The sequence below is a fragment of the Heterocephalus glaber genome, unplaced genomic scaffold (genome assembly GCF_053883595.1).
Source record: "Heterocephalus glaber isolate CG9 unplaced genomic scaffold, H.glaber_assembly_v1.0 deba00001532, whole genome shotgun sequence".
NCBI classification, from domain to species: domain Eukaryota; kingdom Metazoa; phylum Chordata; class Mammalia; order Rodentia; family Bathyergidae; genus Heterocephalus; species Heterocephalus glaber.
This window is the reverse complement of record NW_028258330.1, coordinates 27,956,256-27,975,778: the sequence shown is the minus strand read 5'-3', so window position 1 is coordinate 27,975,778 and position 19,523 is coordinate 27,956,256. Positions and strand designations below refer to the sequence as shown.

General features: G+C 41.8%; 1 protein-coding gene and 1 long non-coding RNA gene across 2 annotated transcripts in view; one reads left to right on the top strand and one right to left on the bottom strand.

Moving 5' to 3' along the window:
* Mroh8 (maestro heat like repeat family member 8) overlaps positions 1 to 19,523 on the top strand; it is a 51,583-nt gene that overhangs the window by 11,018 nt on the left and 21,042 nt on the right. The window contains 6 exon segments of the mRNA XM_087188966.1: positions 1,831 to 1,910; positions 3,880 to 4,024; positions 5,130 to 5,225; positions 7,302 to 7,406; positions 15,311 to 15,446; positions 17,354 to 17,469. Of these exon segments, the coding sequence (XP_087045092.1) occupies positions 1,831 to 1,910; positions 3,880 to 4,024; positions 5,130 to 5,225; positions 7,302 to 7,406; positions 15,311 to 15,446; positions 17,354 to 17,469 (678 nt within the window).
* LOC147824722 (uncharacterized) overlaps positions 5,219 to 19,523 on the bottom strand; it is a 62,159-nt gene continuing 47,854 nt past the window's right edge. Inside the window, exons 3-4 of the long non-coding RNA XR_015442023.1 lie at positions 9,073 to 9,129; positions 5,219 to 6,896 (exon numbers count right to left, since the gene is read on the bottom strand). This is a non-coding gene — a long non-coding RNA (uncharacterized LOC147824722). The remainder of the gene's footprint in view (positions 6,897 to 9,072; positions 9,130 to 19,523) is intronic.

Genomic DNA, 19,523 nt, shown 5'->3' with positions numbered 1-19,523 from the left:
TGCATTTTTAACTTCAGCAATAGTTTTGAGACAGAATCTAATCTAATGCCTGGGTTCAGGTTTAGCTTTACCACTTTACATCTGTGTAACATCAGGAAATTACTTAACTTCCCAATGCTAGGTTTTTCCCATCTATAAAATAAAAATAGCTATTCACTTCATAGAGCAATCATAAGCATTAAATTAAAAATAAATGCAAGCCATGTAACATGGTCCTAACATTTATTATGCATTTGAGAAACATGATTGTATTATTGCCATTGTCGTATTTTGTCCTGTTTATACTTACTCTGGCCATACTCTGCCACCAACTTATCCATTTATTCCCTTATCAAGTACCTGATAGTTCCAGGCGTTGTCGAGAGAACTGAGGCTGCAAAGACAAAAAGACTAATCCCCAACCTTGCAGTCAAGCAGGGTATAATCCAGTGTCACATACACTGTGAAAAAAGTTTAAATTGGTATTTTGGGGGCACAGAGGGATGAATGAGTAGTCAATTCATTGTAAAGGATTCAAAAGGACTTTACAGAGGAGGTAAGGCACTTCGGTATATATTTAACTTGTGTTTTAGTTTTTCTCATCTGTGAATACCCCATTCAGTTTCTCTAAAGTTTTTAAATTTTGCTTCTGACATTTCTTATATGCTCCAGAAATATGAGCAGTTTTTTCTCAAACCAGAGATCTGTAGGGCTGATTTGACTAATAACTAGTTATTAAATTGAAGAAAGAATTTCCTTGGCCCAGTCAGGGCCTGTTTTCCACCTGCATCACTCAGGTCTGGCTGGGATCACATGGGAGTGGCATGGCTGCTGGGCTTCCCTGCCTGTGTGCTGGCACCATTGCAGAGAGAAGAGGTGATTGCTATGATCTGGCCAGTCACTCTAAGAGCTGCTACTGCACTTCACAAGCAAAGAATACCCTGGCACTTGTGACCCTGTGTAGTGGCTAGCCATAACCATGAACAAACAAGCTTTTAATGCCTAACTGATTAAAAAAAGAAGACAAAAGATCATTCTGGCAGAAGTAGGCCAAATAGATTGATGGGGGATTGCAGACTTGGGGTTTCAGCTAAGAGGCAATGCATATGAGGTGTGTGGCTGCAGGAAAGGAAAATCAAAGAACTTCTGATGGAATTGATGGGATGTGAGGAGTGAACACAGGAGAAAAGTCTTAAACCATCTTTTTTATCCAGTCTTGGGAAGGGCACCTTTGACAACTATTAAAGGGTAGAAAGGTGTGTTCTTAGGAGGGGGAGGATAATGCTAGGTTGTGGCTATGAGTAGGCCCTAGGAGAGCAATCAAGGCTGAAGACAGAGCCATGTTTTGTCTCTTCTAGGCTATAAAGCCTTAAAAATAAATGAGCTCCTTGAGGAAATAACAGCAGCAGGCCACCAGCAAAACTTGAGTGGAAAGAGAGAAGAGGAAAACTTAGGAAGGAAACCTGGTACTATTTATTGAGTATTTCCCTAAGTTTCTAGTGAGATCTTTTTTGGGAAGAGAAACCCACTAGAGGCAGCTGAAACACAAAAGAGGAGATTGGTTCTAAGGAATACTCAGTGTTCCCTAGAACCCCATGACAGGAGAAACAGTGCCCCAGGAAGGGAATGAATCCAGACAGTAGGAAGCTTCTGCTCCCACATGCTAGGGAAAACTTTGTTTTTCCAATTGGTGTTCTTAGTCCCAATTCCAGATTCCTGAGGGAGAATCTAATTGGCCTTAGTGTCTACTCCTGGGCAGATGCACTGAGGCCAGTGGAACAGAATGACAGTAGATACATGGCTGTGAGGTGCTGTATCAACTCCCTAAAAATTCCTTCCTTCTCACTGCAGGTACTGGTGCAAGAGGAGCCTCTGCATTCTCTGCTCAGCCCTGTGCTCCAGGAGGTCTTTGCCACCATCACTGTCCTCAGGTGACCACCACATCCTTACACAAGCATCCTGGCTTCTCATTTAGGTCAATGCCAAAGCTAACTGACATGTTGCATATTTTAACTTTTGAAAACTGTTTAGCTAGGGAAATGGGAAGAAGCCAAATGCTTGTGTTTATGTAAGAACTTTGATTTTATATATGCTACCATCCAGGTCTGAAAGGCCTTGTTGAAACCTCTTTGGAGTTCAGATTTGTCCAAAGTATACCCAGTGGAGAGTGATTCCCACACATGCTTCATGACCATAGAATTCCAAGGTCTAACAAGAAGGATCACTGCTGTCGCCTTACAGCGGGACCCATGGGGCCCACAGCAGGCACAAGACCCCGCCCCAAGGCCTTTTCTCCAGCTCTGCCCCTCTGCCTGCTGGATGGGAAGGGCATCTGTTTTGGTGAAGGGACCCAGGCCCTGGCACTCCATGATGATATGGAGATGGGGCCCAGCCCGGCAGGGTGAGGGGTCACTGTGCCAATCTACCTCACCGGCCTGCACTCTGCCAGGCCTCATGGGGTGGAACACTGCTCCCTAACACGCCCTGAAGGTCCTGGGGGGCTGTGGAAAGAGAAGGGTATGGAGGAAGGACTGGGCCCCTAGGGAGGAGACTGGAGACCACCCCCACTCCTCAGAGCCCTCAGGATGGGCTGGAAGTGTCTGTACCACCACGGGGAGCAGGGCCCGGCCCCTTTCACACCCTCCTTCCCAAGGGACGCCCCCGCTTTGTCACCAGTGGCTCCTGCCTGTCACACCTGCCCCTAGGACGCATGGGGACCCCCATGCCATCGCCAGATGGGCCACGGCCCGCCACTGGCCGTTCCCCCACACCCCCCCCCATGCGCTTGCTCACGTGTGTGTGTCTGTGTGTGTGTCCATCTGTCTTGCCGTGTCGTGAAACTGTGACTGTCACCCAGTCCAGACAAGTGAATGGCCTTCAAGGCCACAGTTATGCAACTTGCGGTGTGCGTCATGACAGCGTCACACTTTTTAAACTCGATCGATAACTCTTTATTTTAGTATACGCCCCAGGCACCCAGAGCTCCCTCAGGACTCCAAGAGGTTTATTTTTTCGTCCTCGGAACCTGCAGAACGTTGGTGGTGCCTAGCCCGTGCGCAGCCTTCTCCCTGGATTGCGTTTGCCTTAGCAGATATGTTTATACAGATGAACATAAATCTCCTTTTTCTTTTGGCTTTTGGCTTTTTATATTTTTTTTTCATTCCTTCTCACCCTCCCCGCAAAAAAGCTACTTCTTCATTCGGTGGTACGATTATTTTTTTTAACTAAAATAAGATAAAATTCTAAAAAAAAAAAAAAAAAAAAAAAAAAAAAGAATTCCAAGGTCTAAGTACTTTGCAAGGACTGCTTGTTCTTTAACTCTCTTGGAGACTTATACCACAGTGATTAAACTGATGAAAGGTACTGAGATGTCTTGTAGTTAAAAAGGTTTTTTGGGGTGGGGAGAGTTTGTTGTTTTGGTTTTGGTTTTTTGAGACAGTCTCACTATGTAGTTTAGGCCAGCCTTGAACTCACTATATAGTCCAAGCTGGCCTCAAACTTGTAAGTGATCCTCCTGTCTCAGCCTCCTGAGTGTTGGGATTATAAGCATGCACCACCCCACTGGTGTTAAAAAGTTTTTAACTTGATTCAACGTACTATTCCCTAAACCAACATTCAGCAGAATACGTCTTGGAAAATTGTGACTAACTATATTAGACTACAACGGGCTTCCCTCTGTGGCTAAACTGGAGGAAACTTCTCTCCCACCCCAGTGACTTCCTGGGAGGAAACTCTTCCACTAACCTTTTGTGAGATTTTTCTGAACAGACTAACAAACCATGCTTTTTATATCTTCCATCAGAGTGATAGAGCAACCAGTATTTCCTCGTCTTGTCAGTTACTTTGGTCCCTACTTATCAATACCAAATAAAACCCTCTTCCCAAACTGTCTTTTCTTAGTTACCAAGATGCCCACTTGCTGTTTGGCTCTGAAGATCAAGCTGACTTGTTCAGTCTCATCACCAGAAGGATAGTCAGTCTGCCCTCTGAAAGGAGTCTTACCCAGCTGGGGGAAACCATGGGAAGCAGGCCCTCCAACCCAGAGGTAACTCACACTTTGCTTCAGTAACTTCCTATCCATAGAGTCAGTGGATCTTAGCCTTTCACGAGTGTTTGATTTTTAAAACTAGCCAAAACCATTTAAATCAGGTCTGGTGAATAAAATAGGTAGTTAAATTAGATACCAGCCCAAATTTTGTGTTCTTTCATTTTCCCTTTACTCCTTTTTTTTTTTTTTTAACTTTGGCTTTATAATAAGATGGGAGTATCCATTTATAGATTTTACAGACATTTAAGGGCCACCATGTGCTAAGCATTGTGATGGGCAGTAGGAATGTGGAAGTACATGCATACTCTCATTGTGGCGCTTACATTCATATGCAGAGACAAACCACTGATAAATTAACACCTCTGCTGGTAATTAATGTTAAGTGTTATGAAGAAAGTAAAATAGGGAGTTCCATCCCCTCACTGAAAAAAAAAGAAGAAAAAGAAAAGTAAAGCAAGGACAGAGAAAAGAGTGTACTGTGGATGGGAGGCATCAGGCCTTTTCCATAGGGCGGTCTGGGAAAGCCTTCCTAATGGAGTGAGAGTTTAAGGAAGAGAAGGAAACTTCCAGGCAGACCAAGAGTAAGTGCAGAGGCCCTGATTTTATTCTGTGGCTGCTGAAGCAATTACTAAAGAAGACTTATTCTCCTCTGCTTTGTGATGTCAGAAAGAGCCACAAATCAACTTTTTAAAAATACTGTTTCTTGATAACCCTTAAATAGTTCCCCAGCAATAGTTAGAGTCAGTTAACTATCATCCCAGTCATACTTAGGTGTCCATTTGAAATGAAGATGCCCTGGTTCATCCCATGCCATACACTGTCAATGGGTACTTTAGTGCTGGGTCTGCAGCTTTGAGTAAAGTCTTTTTTTTTTGGTACCGGGGATCCAACTCGGGACCTTGCACCTGCGAGGTAGGCAGCAGAACCACTGAGCTAAATCCCTGGCCCTTGAGTAAAGTCTTAAAGAGAAGAGCCTTAAAAGTGCAATGTCTTGGGCTGGTTATTTAGTTCAGTGGTTCCACCGCCTACCTCTCAGGCACAAGGTCCCGAGTTGGATCCCCGATACATGGGCTGAGGGCATTGTTGATCTGTGCCTTTTCAGTGTCTCTACAGGCAGACATTCCAGGCATTCTGTGAGATGCTCCAGAGTTTGGTTGTAAAAGACCCTCATTTGGAAAAATTTGATGCCATTTTTAAGGTAAACAAAATATGGAGGAAGAAGGGGAAACTATTCCTATTCATTGGTGAGAGTGGAAGAAGAAAATCTGCTGGGGATTTAGCTCAGTGGCTCCGCCTCCTGCCTCACAAGCACAAGGTCCCCAGTTCGATCTCCAGTACCAAAAAAAAAAAAAAAGGATTAAATTGCAGGAGACAATAAATACAGCTGAGAATATCAGCTATGATCTTTGAGTCAGAGGCTTTAGGCTCAAATCCTAACTGCTACTCATTGGTTATAAGTCCTGCTATAAAATTTGCATGGACCCAGGCATGGTGGCACCCGCCTATAATCCTATCTCTCAGGAGGCTGAGGCAGGAGGATAGCCATGAGTTTGAGGCCAGCCTGGGCTACATAGTGAGACCTTATCTCAAAAAATAAAATAAAAGAAAATCTTCATGGGATTTGCTTTCTCAGAGTCTCATGTTTTCACCTTTATATGGAGATACTAATTACTCTGAATATTGAATAAGTGGCCTCCAATAAATGGGTCAAATGGTTGTATAATTATTCTTTACATTATTATTCCCTTCTATATATCAATTTGGTTTCAGTCAGCCTGGCCTGGTGGTGCACACCTGTAATGTCAGCCAGCACTCTGAAGGTAAGAGGGCTGCAAGTTTTAAGTCCAGCCTGGGCAATTTAAGTGAAAACCTGTCTGACAATAAAAAAAAAAGGGAGTTGGAGCTGTAGCTCAGTGGGAAAGCCCTGGGTTCAATCCCCAGTACCACAAAAAGAAGAAGGAGGAGGGTGAGGGAAGAGGGAAGGAGAGGAAGAGAAGGAGGCAGGTGAAGGAAGAGAGAAGAACAGGAGAAGGAAGAGGAGGAAGAAGAGGAAGAAAGGTTTTAGTCAGTGACCAAGGGAATAGTCAGCCTCATGAGTTGGTAATAGGCATCTTACCAGGTGGGACTCAGAAGTCACAAGTGACCTGCCCCCAACCATAGCTATTACAGTTTATGCCATTCCATCAACAGGGATTTGCTTATTGGTGTGCATTCTCTATAGCTCAAGCACACTGCTCTCTTGCCTCCCCTACCCCATCCCACCCAATGACTGGGGATTGAACCCCTGGCCTTCATGCTGACTGACTTGCATTGCTAGCTTTTCTTTCTTTCTTTTTCTTTTTGGTACCGGGGATAGAACTCGGGTCCTTGTGCTTGCGCAGCAGGCTGTGAAACCACTGAGCTAAATCCCCGGCCTAGCTTTTCTTTTAAAACAGGATCTTGCTTAATCACCAGGTTGCCCAGGCTGGACTTGAACTTTTAATCTTCCTCCTCTCCCTCCCAGAAAGCATGTAACACTGTGTCTGGCTTCTTGCACTTTTTAAAGATGAAGATTTACCAGAAAGGGATAACCCTTTGAGCTATTATTATGTGCTGCAAGGTACAGGTGGGGTATCCTGGCCATAACTGATCTTGACATTATTTCTCATTCCTCTTCTATTTGTACATTAACACACCAGCCAGATTGGGTGTCTCTTCTTTGTCCAGTTGTGCTTTGTACTTGCCTGGGTTTCCAGCTTACTTCCAGCCATTTCTGCTACCTGAGAAGCTACTGTGTTTATGAGCTTCTACTCATAGATGTCATGTTCTCTGTGAGTCTTGCTCTGATTTTGTTTCTCCATCCACAAGTTCTTTAATAGCACATTATTTTCTTTTTTCCAAAGCAGATTTGAAAGGGATAAAAATAGAAGAATATAATAATTAATTAAAGAATTGGGATGAAGGGAAATAAATGTAGAAAATCAACTTCAGTAGTATCCAGACCTCCTGACCACCTAGGTCAGTGGCACCAAACCTATGGTACACATGCTGCAGCTGGCTGTTTGTTATCATTGAAATATCTAAAAGGTTCTCCGTCGCCTGTTTAGGTCCTTGGGTATTGCTTGTCCTCCCACCAATTTTATCTCCAACCCAGCTGGCTTATTTAAGGAGATTATTTTCAGACATGGAAGTAATCTGGATCTTCTCTCTCTAGATTTTCTTCCAAATAGAATACATAAAGATGTTATCCTAAATCTTCCCAGTAAATCATGTAGCCTCCCTTGATATTTTGCAGCACATAGGTCCCTGGTTACAGTCAGTCAAAGACCATGAGCGGAAATGGGCCACAGCCAGCATGGCTCAAGTTCTGAAGTGCTTATCCAGACATCTCTGCCTTCAGGTGAGCAGCCCTTTGGTTTCCAAGGAGGAAGGATCCAAAGCCATCCTTCTATTTCCCACTTCCCTTCCTGTTTATGACTCCCCACTTGGGCTCTGTGTCCCCTCCATGCTCTTGTAGTATCACAACACTGCATTATTTACGTATCTGCCTCCTAAAATGTGAGCATCTTGAGGACAGCTATGATATTTATTAATCTTTATATCCCCATTGCTTAGCATACAGCTGGAACATAATAATGTGGTAAATGGTTTTTTGTGGGTTTTTTTGGTACTGGGGATCAAACTTGGGACCTTGTGCTTTTGAGGCAGACAGCAGAACCACTGAGCTAAATCCCCAGCCTGTGGTAAATGTTTTTGAATGGATGAATAAGTAAGTGTAATCTAAACTGTCTGAAGGCCTACAGTGGTCTAGTCTCCGTTCAGGTTGTGTTTAATGAAATCCAGATCAAATAAATTCAAGTAAATCAATTTAAGTATTTCCCACCATCTCAAAGAGAATAGTACTGTGGTACTTCTTTTTAAATCCTCACATTTCTCTCAGTCTCTCACTTCTTAGTTGTTCCCAATCCTCTCCCATAGCTTCTAAAAAGAATTCCTCAAAACTAAGATCTTTCTTGCTGGATTCATTCCTTTCTTTTTTTTCTTTCTTTCTCCTTCTCTGAGCAGATTTCCTAGCCACTGGTACTTTTGTTCTTCACCCATAATTTCTCTTAGCTAAGTAATAAGGCTGAAATTGAACAAGAAGTTGGTGAAATAGGGATGCTGGATTTTTTTTTTTTTTTTTTTTTTGGTACTGGGGATCGAACTCAGGACCTTGTGCTTTTGAGGCGGGCAGCAGCACCACTGAGCTAAATCCCCGCCCTAGGGATCCTGGATCTTGATGCCAGAATTTTCCTCAATTTGTTCTTGATACAGATGTTCTAACAGTCACGTTTAAAAGCCTTCTACCTTTCTTATTTCTTACATTGAAAATATATCCAAACTTGCCACCTCCTTTATTGAAGTAAATTCAGCCCCTTAGACTATGGTGTTTTTCTTTCTCTTTTTTTGAGACATGGTCTCACTATATAGTTCAGGCTGGCTTTGAGCTCACTATGTAGCCTAGTCTGGCTTCGAACTCACAGCAATCCTCCTGCTTCAGCCTCCCAAGTCCTGAGATTACAGGCACATGCCACCATTCCCAGCTCATTTCTCATTTCTCTTATTAGTGAAGGAAACCAAGTAACTTCCAGCCATCACTGACTACCCCTACTGTTCTGATAACAGCAATGCATTGTCTTCCTAAACCTCTGTTTAGCAACAGTTAAAGAAGAGTTTCAAAAGACTCCCTCCTGTGTTTTTAGTATCTCTCTTGTCCCTGGAGCTCTTCCTTAGTATTTTCTTTGCTAGAGAAAGTTGCTAATGTAGGGGTTCTTAACCTGGGTACCACTGGGGTCTATGAATATCCAGATGTTATGTGCAGAATTTTGTGTGGTGCAGTCTTCTGGATTTTTCTGAGGAATGTCCAGAGCTTTTCTTACATTGAGTTATAATTTATATACAGTGAAATCCGCTCTGTTTAAGTATACAGTTCAATGAGTTTTGGCACATTTCTCTAGATCCCTGTTTTCATATTCTCAAAAGAACCCAAAGAATAACAATAAAAGGCCAAACATAGTGGTACATACCTGTACTCCCAGCTACTCGGGAGGCTGAAGCAGGAGGATCACAAATTTGAGGCCAGCCTGGACAATATAAGCAACATAGTGAGAACCTTTCTCAAAAAAAAGAAAAAATATATGTATATGAGAGCATTTAAAGAAGTATTTAAGGGCCAGGGATTTAGCTCAGTAGCACCATGTCTGCCTCATAAGCGCAGGGTCCTGAGTTTGATCCCTGGTATCAAAAAAAGAGAAGTATTTAGTGATCAGACTAGGAACATAATTCTCAAGTATCCTTTTTTGTATGAAAGTTAGTTTAGGGGCCAGGGATTTAGCTCAGTGGTTCCACTGCCTGCTTTACAAGCGCAAGGTCCCCGGTACAAAAAAAAAAAAGAAAAGAAAGTTTATACCCAGCCAGCCATGGTGGCTCACACATGTAATCCCAGCACTCAGGAGGCTAAGGCAGGAGGATCAGCATGAATTCAAGGCCAGCCTCAATTACATAGTGAATTTTGGACCAGCCTGAACTATATAGTGAGACCCTATCTCAAAGAAAGAGAGAAGGAGGGAGGGAGGGAGGGAAGGAGGTAGGAAGGAAGGAAGGAAGAGAAGGAAGGAAAAAAAAAATGTATACCTGATGTGGTGGTGTGTCCCTATAACCCAGCATTTGGGAAGCTGAGAAAGGATAATCTCTGTGAGTTGGAGGCCAACCTGAGATACAAAGTAAGTTCAAGACCAACCTGAACTACATAGTGAGACCTTGTCTCCAAAAAATATATATAAATATGCTCGTTATACAAAATGTTAACTTTCTTTTTTTTGAGTCAACATTTTTATTTGAAAAACAATTTAGTCTGCTTAGTTGTGTTATAATTTACATATACCAAAACTCAAAATTAGTTTTAAGTGTACAAATCTATGAATATTGAGAAATGTATTAACCACCACCATAATTATAACATAAAACATTTACATCAACCCAAAAAGTTTCCTCTGCCCTTTACAATCAATTATCTTCTGATTTCCTCCTTTTTTTTTTTTTTTTTTTTTGGTACCGGGTATTAAACTTGGGTCCTTGTGCTTGCACAGCAGGCGGCGAAACCACTGAGCTAAATCCCGGCCCTCTTTTTTTTTTTTTTTCGTACTAGGGATCGAACTCTGGACCTTAGGCTTTCGAGGCAGGCACAGAACCTCTGAGCTAAATCCCCGGCCCCTTGATTTCTTCTTCGACACATGGGTTATTCAGAAGTACAAAGGCCTAATATTTAGGGGGTTTTCTATAGTCAAAAACATATTTAAGTCTCTTAAATTCACAGAAACAGGCTTTGTGGCCTAGAATTAAGAACTACAGTGAATGTTCCACATGGCCTTGATAAGAACGTGTCTTCTCACAAGCGCAAGGTCCCGAGTTTGATCTCCGGTACCAAACAACAACAACAACAACAAAAAGAATGTGTCTTCTGAGCCAATGATGTAGCTCAGTGGCACTGTGCCTGCCTGGCAAGCACAAGGTCTTGAGTTCAATCACTGGTACCCCCTCCCCCAAAAAAGAGAGAGAATGTGCCTTCTGCTGATGGGGGCATGTTCTACAGATGTCAGTCGAGTCAGGCTGTTCCTACTCAGGTTGGCAGCGTTCAAGTCTTCCAAGTCCTTACTGATTTTCTCACTGCTCGCTCAGAAAGGACTGTTATGATTTCCATCTCTAATTAGAGATTTGTCTACTTCCTTCATTTCTCTCAACATTTTTTCACTGCTCTGAAGCTGTTTTCTGTGTTCATATTTCGGATTATGTGCTCTTTTAACAACTTACACATACTTTACTGATTGATTGAAAGCATTCATATTATACATAAAATGCTTTTCATGGTTGATCTCAGCTTCATTTCCACACTTTAGAGAGTTCTATATTGGTTTTCTGTGCCTACAGTTGCTCGATTGCTGCTGTTTCTGTTGGTTTGTTTTCTTTCAGGATCAAGATGGGTGCTTTCATATAAAATCTTTTTTGTAATTCCTTCTCTGGCAGTTCTTCCCTGGATTCTTTGCTTTGCATAATTATACCAACAGTGGAACCAGCACCCTCAAGTCATCAACAGAAATCCTCCCACTCTAACATCACACAGCCTTCTAATTATACCTTGCCCTCCCGGGGTCTGCCAAGCTCTGGTAGGGTGGCCATGACAGGACCTCTTCTGCTCCTCCCTGACAACACAGAGGGCCATGGGCACATTCTGTTGTTGAATTGAGAAATGTCCATCTTTATCCATCCCAATTTTTGTTTATTTTGAAACTGACTTTGTCTGGTATTACTATGGCCACTCTAGGCTTTGAGTATTTGGATATACTATATATCTTTTTCCATTCTTTATACTTCTACCCATCTTTATTTGTATGTTTAAAGTATTTGTTAAACAACATATATTTATAGTTTCCTTTGAAGAAAAATAACAAAATGACAGTTTTTGCCTTTTAAGTCTTATGTTTGCTTTTAATGTAATTATGGATATGGCTGAGTTTAAAGCTGTCAGTCTCAATTGTTTTTGTTTCCATCTGTTCCTAGTTCCCTTCTTTTCCTCTTTTCCTATGTTCTTTGAGATTTACTATTTTAAAAAGTTTTCTATTTTATCTCTGTTATTGGTTTATGTGATATACATATTTGTCTTTCTTTCTTTCTTTATTTCTTGGTACCAGGGATCGAACTCGGGTTCTTGCGCTTGCGCAGCAGGCGGCGAAACCACTGAGCTAAATCCCCAGCCCTATTTGTCTTGTTTTTTAAATCTGTATTCTCTCATTTAATTCCCATCCATTTAGCTGGTATTCCAGGTGATTTGTACTCTCTTCTGTAAATTCTTCAAGTGAACCAGATGATTACAAAGCAAAATTGCACAAAGGGATCTCAAATTCTATTATAAATTTTTTTTGGTGGTGCTGGGGTTCATCCACAGCCTTGTGCATGCTAGACACCCATTCTACCCCAGAGCTCCAACACTAGCCCTATGCAGCAAGATTTGCTTTAAAGATCTCCTCTAACAAAGCTGATGGGAAAGATTCTAGATGTACAGATAGCCTACTCTCTGATCATACTACCTAAGTACACAAATGTTCACTGCTGGTAAAATAATATCCACCAATGTCATGTGCACAGTGTTTTCTCTGAAGAATGGTTCTAAAACATCACACTAAGACTGAAAAAGTTTAAATTAAACAGTTTTATGAGGATAAGTTATAACACATGTGATGCTTGTTTACTCTAAGGAATCCGGTCTCGGTGCTCAGGATGTACCAATTGTCAGTAGCACCCAGCTTTTCCAAAGAGCTGGGCATCATTCCTATGTCTGCATAGACTTCCTGTTAGCTGCCTTCTGCTATTGTAGCATGATCTCGGAGTCCCTCTGGTTTCTCTGAGAGGTGGTCAGGCTCCTCTTTTCCTTTGTTCCTTGCTAGTTTCCTGCATTTTCTTCACATCTTTCTGGCAGGCAAGTTCTCCTTGACTTCCACAGGCCATCCCCACCACAGCAGAGCCTCCCAGCCCCGCTGCTCAGGAGAGGAGCAGAATTAACACTCTTGGCAACCAGGACCTCCCCTGGGCGGGCAGGAGAAACGCCAGGTGCCTCCCTCCAGCTCCTCTTCAATGGCAGGCCTGGCCCCACCAAAACAGGGACCTCCCTTCCCTTCGCTGGCTTCCTTCCTCCCTTCCACGCTTTCCTTCCCTCCTAGAAAATGTTAACTTTAAAAAAACAAAAACAAAAAAAACAGAGGGCCGGGGATTTAGCTCAGTGGCACTGTGCCTGCCTTGAAAGCACAAGGTCTCGAGTTCAATCCCTGGTACCATCAAAACAAAAAAGAACAGAGATAGGCATCATTGACATTTTTATTTATCCCTCCCCAGTACATTTTCATGCCTGAGTATTGAGGTGAGGGCATTTACTTTAGTCCCTTCAATTTACTCTCTCTTTGTAGCCAGAATTGTCTTCCTAAGACTCAGTGTCACTCTTCTGCATGTGCACACATGTGTTGTGGTGCTGAGGATCAAACTCAGGACATTGCACATTCTAGGCAGGCAAATCCTCTAACTGTGAGTCATACCTATACCCTTGTTTTGTTTTTCCTCTTTTTGTTTTCTTTCCTTTTGTTCCTCCATGTCACTTTTTTGATCCAGTGATATCCAGCTGTCATTAGAATACAAGGTCTTTTGTGACCTAGTTCCTACCTGTCTCTCTGTACCTGGTAACATACTACTTGCCAGCCACACTTCTTGTCTCAATCCTTTGTACTTACAACTTCCTCTGCCTGGAATGACCTTCCCAGCTCTTCACCTGCATAGCCCTTCTTCATTCTCTAGTACTCGAACCAAATGTCTCCCCCTCAAAAAGACTTGCTACTCACAAATAGATCTGCCCTTGCTGTATGTCTTATCATTCTATTTCCTTCCTAGGGCTTCTTAGGGCCAGAGGTTTGCTTGCTTTATTAATTTACTAGCTGTTTTCCTCTAATAGAATGTAAATGCCACCAGTGATAATGTTTGCCTTATTCATCAGAATCCTCAGTGCCTTGCACAAAACCTCCCACATGCTTTATGCTCAATGAAATACTAGTGAATAAATGTTAATAAGCTCAAGTCCCTTTCCTACTGAAATCTAATGGCTTCCTATCTCACCCCAAATCCTTACAGTGTTTTATAAGTTACTACACAATTCTAGCCCCTTCTTCATCGATCTCCTGTTTTTCTCTTGTTTAATTTATTCTAGCATCCTACCTTACTGTTGTTCCTCAAGAACACCAAACACTCCCCCTCTGAGCCCTTTGCAGTTGCTCTCCTTGTGCCTGAAATACTCTTCTCCCAGAATCTTCAGGCTCAGTTCCCATTCTAAGGTAACAATTCCTACCCCTTTCCCCTGTGTTTCCTTCATCATAATATTTATCACTGTTTGACACAACAAATTTTAATTATTTCTTTTGTTCATTTAATGCTTTCTCAACTGGATTATCACCTCCCTGAGCAGAGATATTTTCCTTTGTTCACTACTTCTATCTCCAATGCCAATCATAGTTCTAATGAATTAAAGACATTATAAAGCTTTGTGTAAGTGTTTCTGTGTTTACTCTAAAAAGTCCGTAAAAGCTGCTGTCTTGTTCCTGAAGAGCCACTGAAGAAATTTCTTTCACTTCAGTCTAAGGAAAAGTTGTGCTTCATTTGCATGGCTCTTTGCTTCTTATGGTCAGTGGTAATCATGTACAGGACATTGTGTGTAAATCTGTGTTAGAAGAACGTTTAGAGGCTCACTCTGTGGCTTACCTTGAGCAAGTGGTGACATACATTCTGCTTGCTGACAAAATTCTTAATCTTTTCTGCCTTAGTTTTGTTTGTCTATTTATGGGATTTTGGTTTGTTTCATATTGAGTCAGGGTCTTGCTGTGTTGCCCAGGCTGGCCTGAACTTGGGATCCTCCTGTCTCAGCCTCTCAAGTAGCTGAAATTACAGGTGTGAGGCACTCTGCTTTCTGCTTTAATTTTAAATTTGTCTTATTTTCTTCACTACATTAAGTTGTATTTCTTTTTATGGTATGGTTTTTGCCAGCTACCTTACGTGTTTCTCTCTATAATTAGGCAGAATATCAATAAATAAAATTTTAAATAGTATTAAATGCTATATCTCACTTTGCATCCAGCTGATTGGTTAGAAGAGTAGCACATTTTCCAGTATTATAAATTTCTCACTTGGTTTCTAATGATTGCAATCATAGAGTGGCTGTACCATAATTCCCTTTACCATTATTGAGTTATTATTTCCAAAGAGTGGTTTTTAAGAATAGTGCTAGAATGAACATTTTTGGGTTTGTTTTGGTTTTGTTTTGTTTCATTTGAGACACATGAATACATCTCATTATGTAGTTCAAGCTGGCTTTGAACTCATATGTAGTCCAGGCTGCCCTCAAATTCACAGTAATCCCCTGCCTCAGCCTCTCAGGTACTAGGATTACAGGCGTGCACCACCCCACCTGGTTTAGAATGAACATCTTTATGCATACAGCCTTTTCATTTTTTAGATTGTTCGCTTAGGCTACAATTGCCCTATTTAATGGTGTTTTCTAGATGCATTGTATCTGTACATGTTAGATATTAGGCTTTCAGAGATCTGAGGGCTGAATGTGACTTTGTACTGCTCTTAAGTTCAGAGTAGAAATGTCCTTACTTGTCAACAACTCAAATATAAGACACTAAAAATGCACCTATATTCTGATGTCATTTTTTTTTCCTTTTTAATTAGCTCCCACTGCAATTCCAAAGCCTTGGACATCTAGTAGCTCTGATGGCACTGCTGTGTGGGGACCCACTGAAAGAGGTGGCTGAAGAGGCTGCAGAATGCATACACTACCTGTTGCATGTCACCCTGAGGCTGAAGGGTAAGGCACTGCTTAAGGCAGCAAGGCCCTGAGTCAGTTTTCGGGCATAACCTAATCTCTGGCTCTCCTTGTGCCCTCCATCTCTGTGTTTTAGAAAGACTTTTTATGGTAGCTCATAAGAGAAGGTATACAAGCTGGGCATGGCGGGGGCGGGGCATGCCTACAATCTCAGTGCTCTGGGAGGCTGAGGCAAGAAGATCACAAGTTCCAGTTCTGCCTGGGCAATTTAGTGAGACTCTGTCTCAAAATACAAAAGGGCTAGGGATATAGTTCAGTGCGAAGGCCCTGGGTTTAGTTCCTAGTACTACCAAAAAAAGTCACATCTAGTTGTAGGGTTCAGAAAAGTCCTCTCTGAAGGTAGTCAAGAATAAAGAGAAATTAACCTTGTGACAGGTGAGCATATCACACTGAGGGAGGTAAGAATAGCCTGTCAGGCTGAGGGAGCAGAATGAGCAAGGGCACTCAGTAGGTTATGAGCTTGAGGAATTTGAAAAATAGAGAGCAAGCTGGTAAGGTCAAGAAACAAATATGTGACTTCCCCAGCTAGAAGGGAGTTTAGAAGATAACCTAACCCTGTACCCGCAGCGTCTGAGTCTCATTTACTCCATTAGTTCCTCCCCAGGGCTTATTTATCTGATAGATAAGAAATCTCCAAGCTTCCCAGCAGTGATCCTGTCTTTGGGCAGCTCTGAGTTTGAGAAATGTATACCAAGATACATAGCCAGGAATACAGTTGGTTATTGATTCCCCAAATATTGACAAAGATCCCCTTGTACTAGGAATGTGTCACTGAAAAGACTGACAAGACTGCTTCCCCAGGGAACTTAGTTTCTAGTTGGACAGGTAGTATCCTAGACCAAGGGCTCAAAGGCTTTGAACAGAGAAATTTCCAGGAATAAGAGGACACATTAAACATGAGAAAACAAGGTATGTTACTGGAGGTTAAGGCCCATACTGCCTGACACTCCTCAAAAACTTGGGAGACAGAATTTTGGTGAAATGAGAAAGGGTTATTCAGAGCCACCTCAAAAGATAGAAGGGTCTCTTGTCTCCGGTCTCTGTCTTCCAATGCTCAGGAGTGCGAAGGGCTTTTATTATGAGAAAGGGGGTGAGGGGGAGGAATCTTCTTTAGATTGCACCTTGGACTATTCTCTGCTCCCCTCCTCCCTCATCAAAATGAAATTTAACCCTAATCCTAACCCAAGCCCTAACCTCCTGGGGTCAGCATCTGCACATTTCTTTCCAGAGTTACTTCTCTGCAAGCTTTTTCATATAAGCTGAAGAGAGGAGTGGAGTATTCGTAGAAGCCTCCCTTTACAATATCAAAGAGATGGGTTGGTAAAGGACTGGGGAAAGAAAAAAAAATAGGGAGAAGGGCAGCTCTATTGAAAACATTTTTCCCCTAAAAGGCAAATAGGTTACAGCATTACCCAAGTGTTGGCAGACTACAACCAGTAAAATTAGCTGCCTTAAGGCATCTGATAATGGAATTCACACATTTTTGTGGGGATTTAAGCTTCCTCAAAATTTCCTCACCACTAGGGAAACAAGGAAGCATGTCTTGTTTGTATTCACAGGTCACTCACAAGCTCTGCCCTTAAGAATTAAGCTCTTTTCTTTGTCCTTCAGCCCTTTTTATATATTGTTCTACAAGAAAGGAGAAACAGGGCCAGGGATTTAGCTCAGTGGTTCTGCCACCTGCCTTGAAAGGGCAAGGTCCTGAGTTCGATCCCCGGTACCAAAAAAAAAGGAGAAACAAGTCAGCCAACAGATTAATGCCTGCCTCCTCTCCCAGGCATTTTTGTTTAAGTGAAATCTTGGAATCCATCTTGGAGATAACCAGACTTACAAAATCAAGAAGAAAGAAATAAGCCAGAAAGTAACAGTAGTTCATATTTTCTTCTTAGGTACTACTCAAGACAAAACAAACCACCAGAGCTTGAGAAGAGGGTTGAAAAAGTGTGAAATTCTAGTGCTCCACGATATTAAACAGTTTTACCAGGATCCTTTCAAAATTGCCCAGGTAATCAGAATGACTAAAAGTATAAAACAGCTTGAAATGTTGGTGAAGGTGGGGAGCAAGCAGAAATATCATTTGTTTGTTCATGAAAATGGAAAATGGGAAAAAAATCACTTTGGAAGAAGTTGTGTTAGTTTCTTATAAATTAAACATATAAGATTGCCCAGGAATGTGCTCCCTAAACATTCTAGTTTGGAGACAAGGTGTCTTTTTTTTTTTTTTTTTGGTACCAGGGATTGAACTCAGGACCTTGCGCTTGCCAGGCAGGCACAGCACCACTGAGCTACATCCCTGGCCCAGGGTATCATGTTTATGACTCATATACACCTATCCTCTTAGTTTAGTTGGTAGGGTAACCTGCCAGTGAGGTCTGTTCACCATTTGGAGTTGTGAAACAAAAAAGATATCACAGGGAAAGCAGATTCTTAAGTCACAAGGAACTGGCCCTTGTGAACCTCCTTGGTCCTTTGTGAACTTGATGAAAGAATTCAGTCAAGATACACAGGTTATCCTGAAGAAGTATAGATAAATTTATTGTAAAATAAATATAGAGAAATGTATGCCTTTAAGTGAGAAGCCAGGCCGTGCCGCCGAAGGCATCTGGCTCCAGCAGAAGTCTGGATATCTTTTTATATACACAAGAGTTACTTTTGGGGTTCAGGGAACTAAAGTAATAATGATCTTTAAAAACATTTTTCTTAGAAGTTATTTTGGAGTCACAAAATATCTTTTCAGATGATCAGTGTTCCCTAGGGGTCTTAATCATATAAGAAATTTTCAAAAGATGAATTCTTAAGTTAAAACAGGTCCCAGCCCAAGGTGGGAGGGTCTTTAAAGAACATTTTCTTTCCTGATACCATTGATCTATAGGCTATGGCAACCAGGAATGTTGTATGCCTTGTTCTAGAAAAGAGGCCCCGAGTCTTTGGGTTTGAAATTCAATACATGATTATAAATTGAGGTTTTTATTTCTTTACTTAACTATAACTGGCACAGCATGCTACTTTGATCTGCCCTGTTTGTCCCTCAGGCCCTCGAATGTCTAACTACCTGCCTAACACTAAACATCTGTCTTCTTAATTTGGTGCATAGGTCAACCTGAAAGAAGACCTATATCACTATATGGCTTTCTCTTCAGACTAGCTCTGCTGTCCCTGAGTGCCAGCTGCTTACAAATGTAAAACCATGTCATCAAAAAGAGTGCAAGGGAGGGCCAGGGATTTAGCTCAGTGGTTTTGCTGCCTGCTGCGCAAGCACAAGGACCCGAGTTCAATCCCTGGTACCAAAAAAAAAAAAAAAAGAGTGCAAGGGAGAGTGGTTGAGCCATAAGCCATACATTTTTAAATTAATGTAGTTATTCTTTACTCAACAAATACTTACATATCTACTAGGTACCATGCATGTAAGGGACTAGGGAAAAAGGAAAACCTATTGGTCTTACTTCTGTAGGGTCAAAGGGATCAGGTAATTTAATCTCTCATACCAGTTTCAGTTTCCTCATCTGTAAAAGTAGACTAACTCAGTTATTGCAAGGGTTAAATGAGATATCATGTGGAAAATGCTTTAATGCCTGTCACATAGTAAGACCCCCACAGGTTACAACTATTTAATCATGTAAAGCACTTTATATACCCCCAAATGAAACAAGAAGCAAAACGACATCTTCTTTTAATATGCTGACTCCTCACAAGGCATTTTAGTTATGCCACAGGCACTGTCATCTTTTATTAGGACCTTTCCTTTAGTCCTACTTGTACAAAATGTGACCCTTTCTAAAGGCCTCATAATAAAGCTTCTAAAAGTCTAAGAGTAAAAGGCCATGTACAACTTTTAACAGTACACATTGGGGTTGGTTCTGTTTTCGCTTTAGAACAAGATTGAAGTAAGCGGGCTTGTACATCTGTACACTTCTCTGTTAACTTAAAATCTAGCTTTTGCCCAGCCTGTGGCACATAACTGTAATCCTAGCACTCGAGAGGCTGAGGCAGGAGGATCACTCCAAGGCCAGCCTGGGCTACATAGTGAGTTCGAGTCCAGCCTGAACTACATAGCCAGAC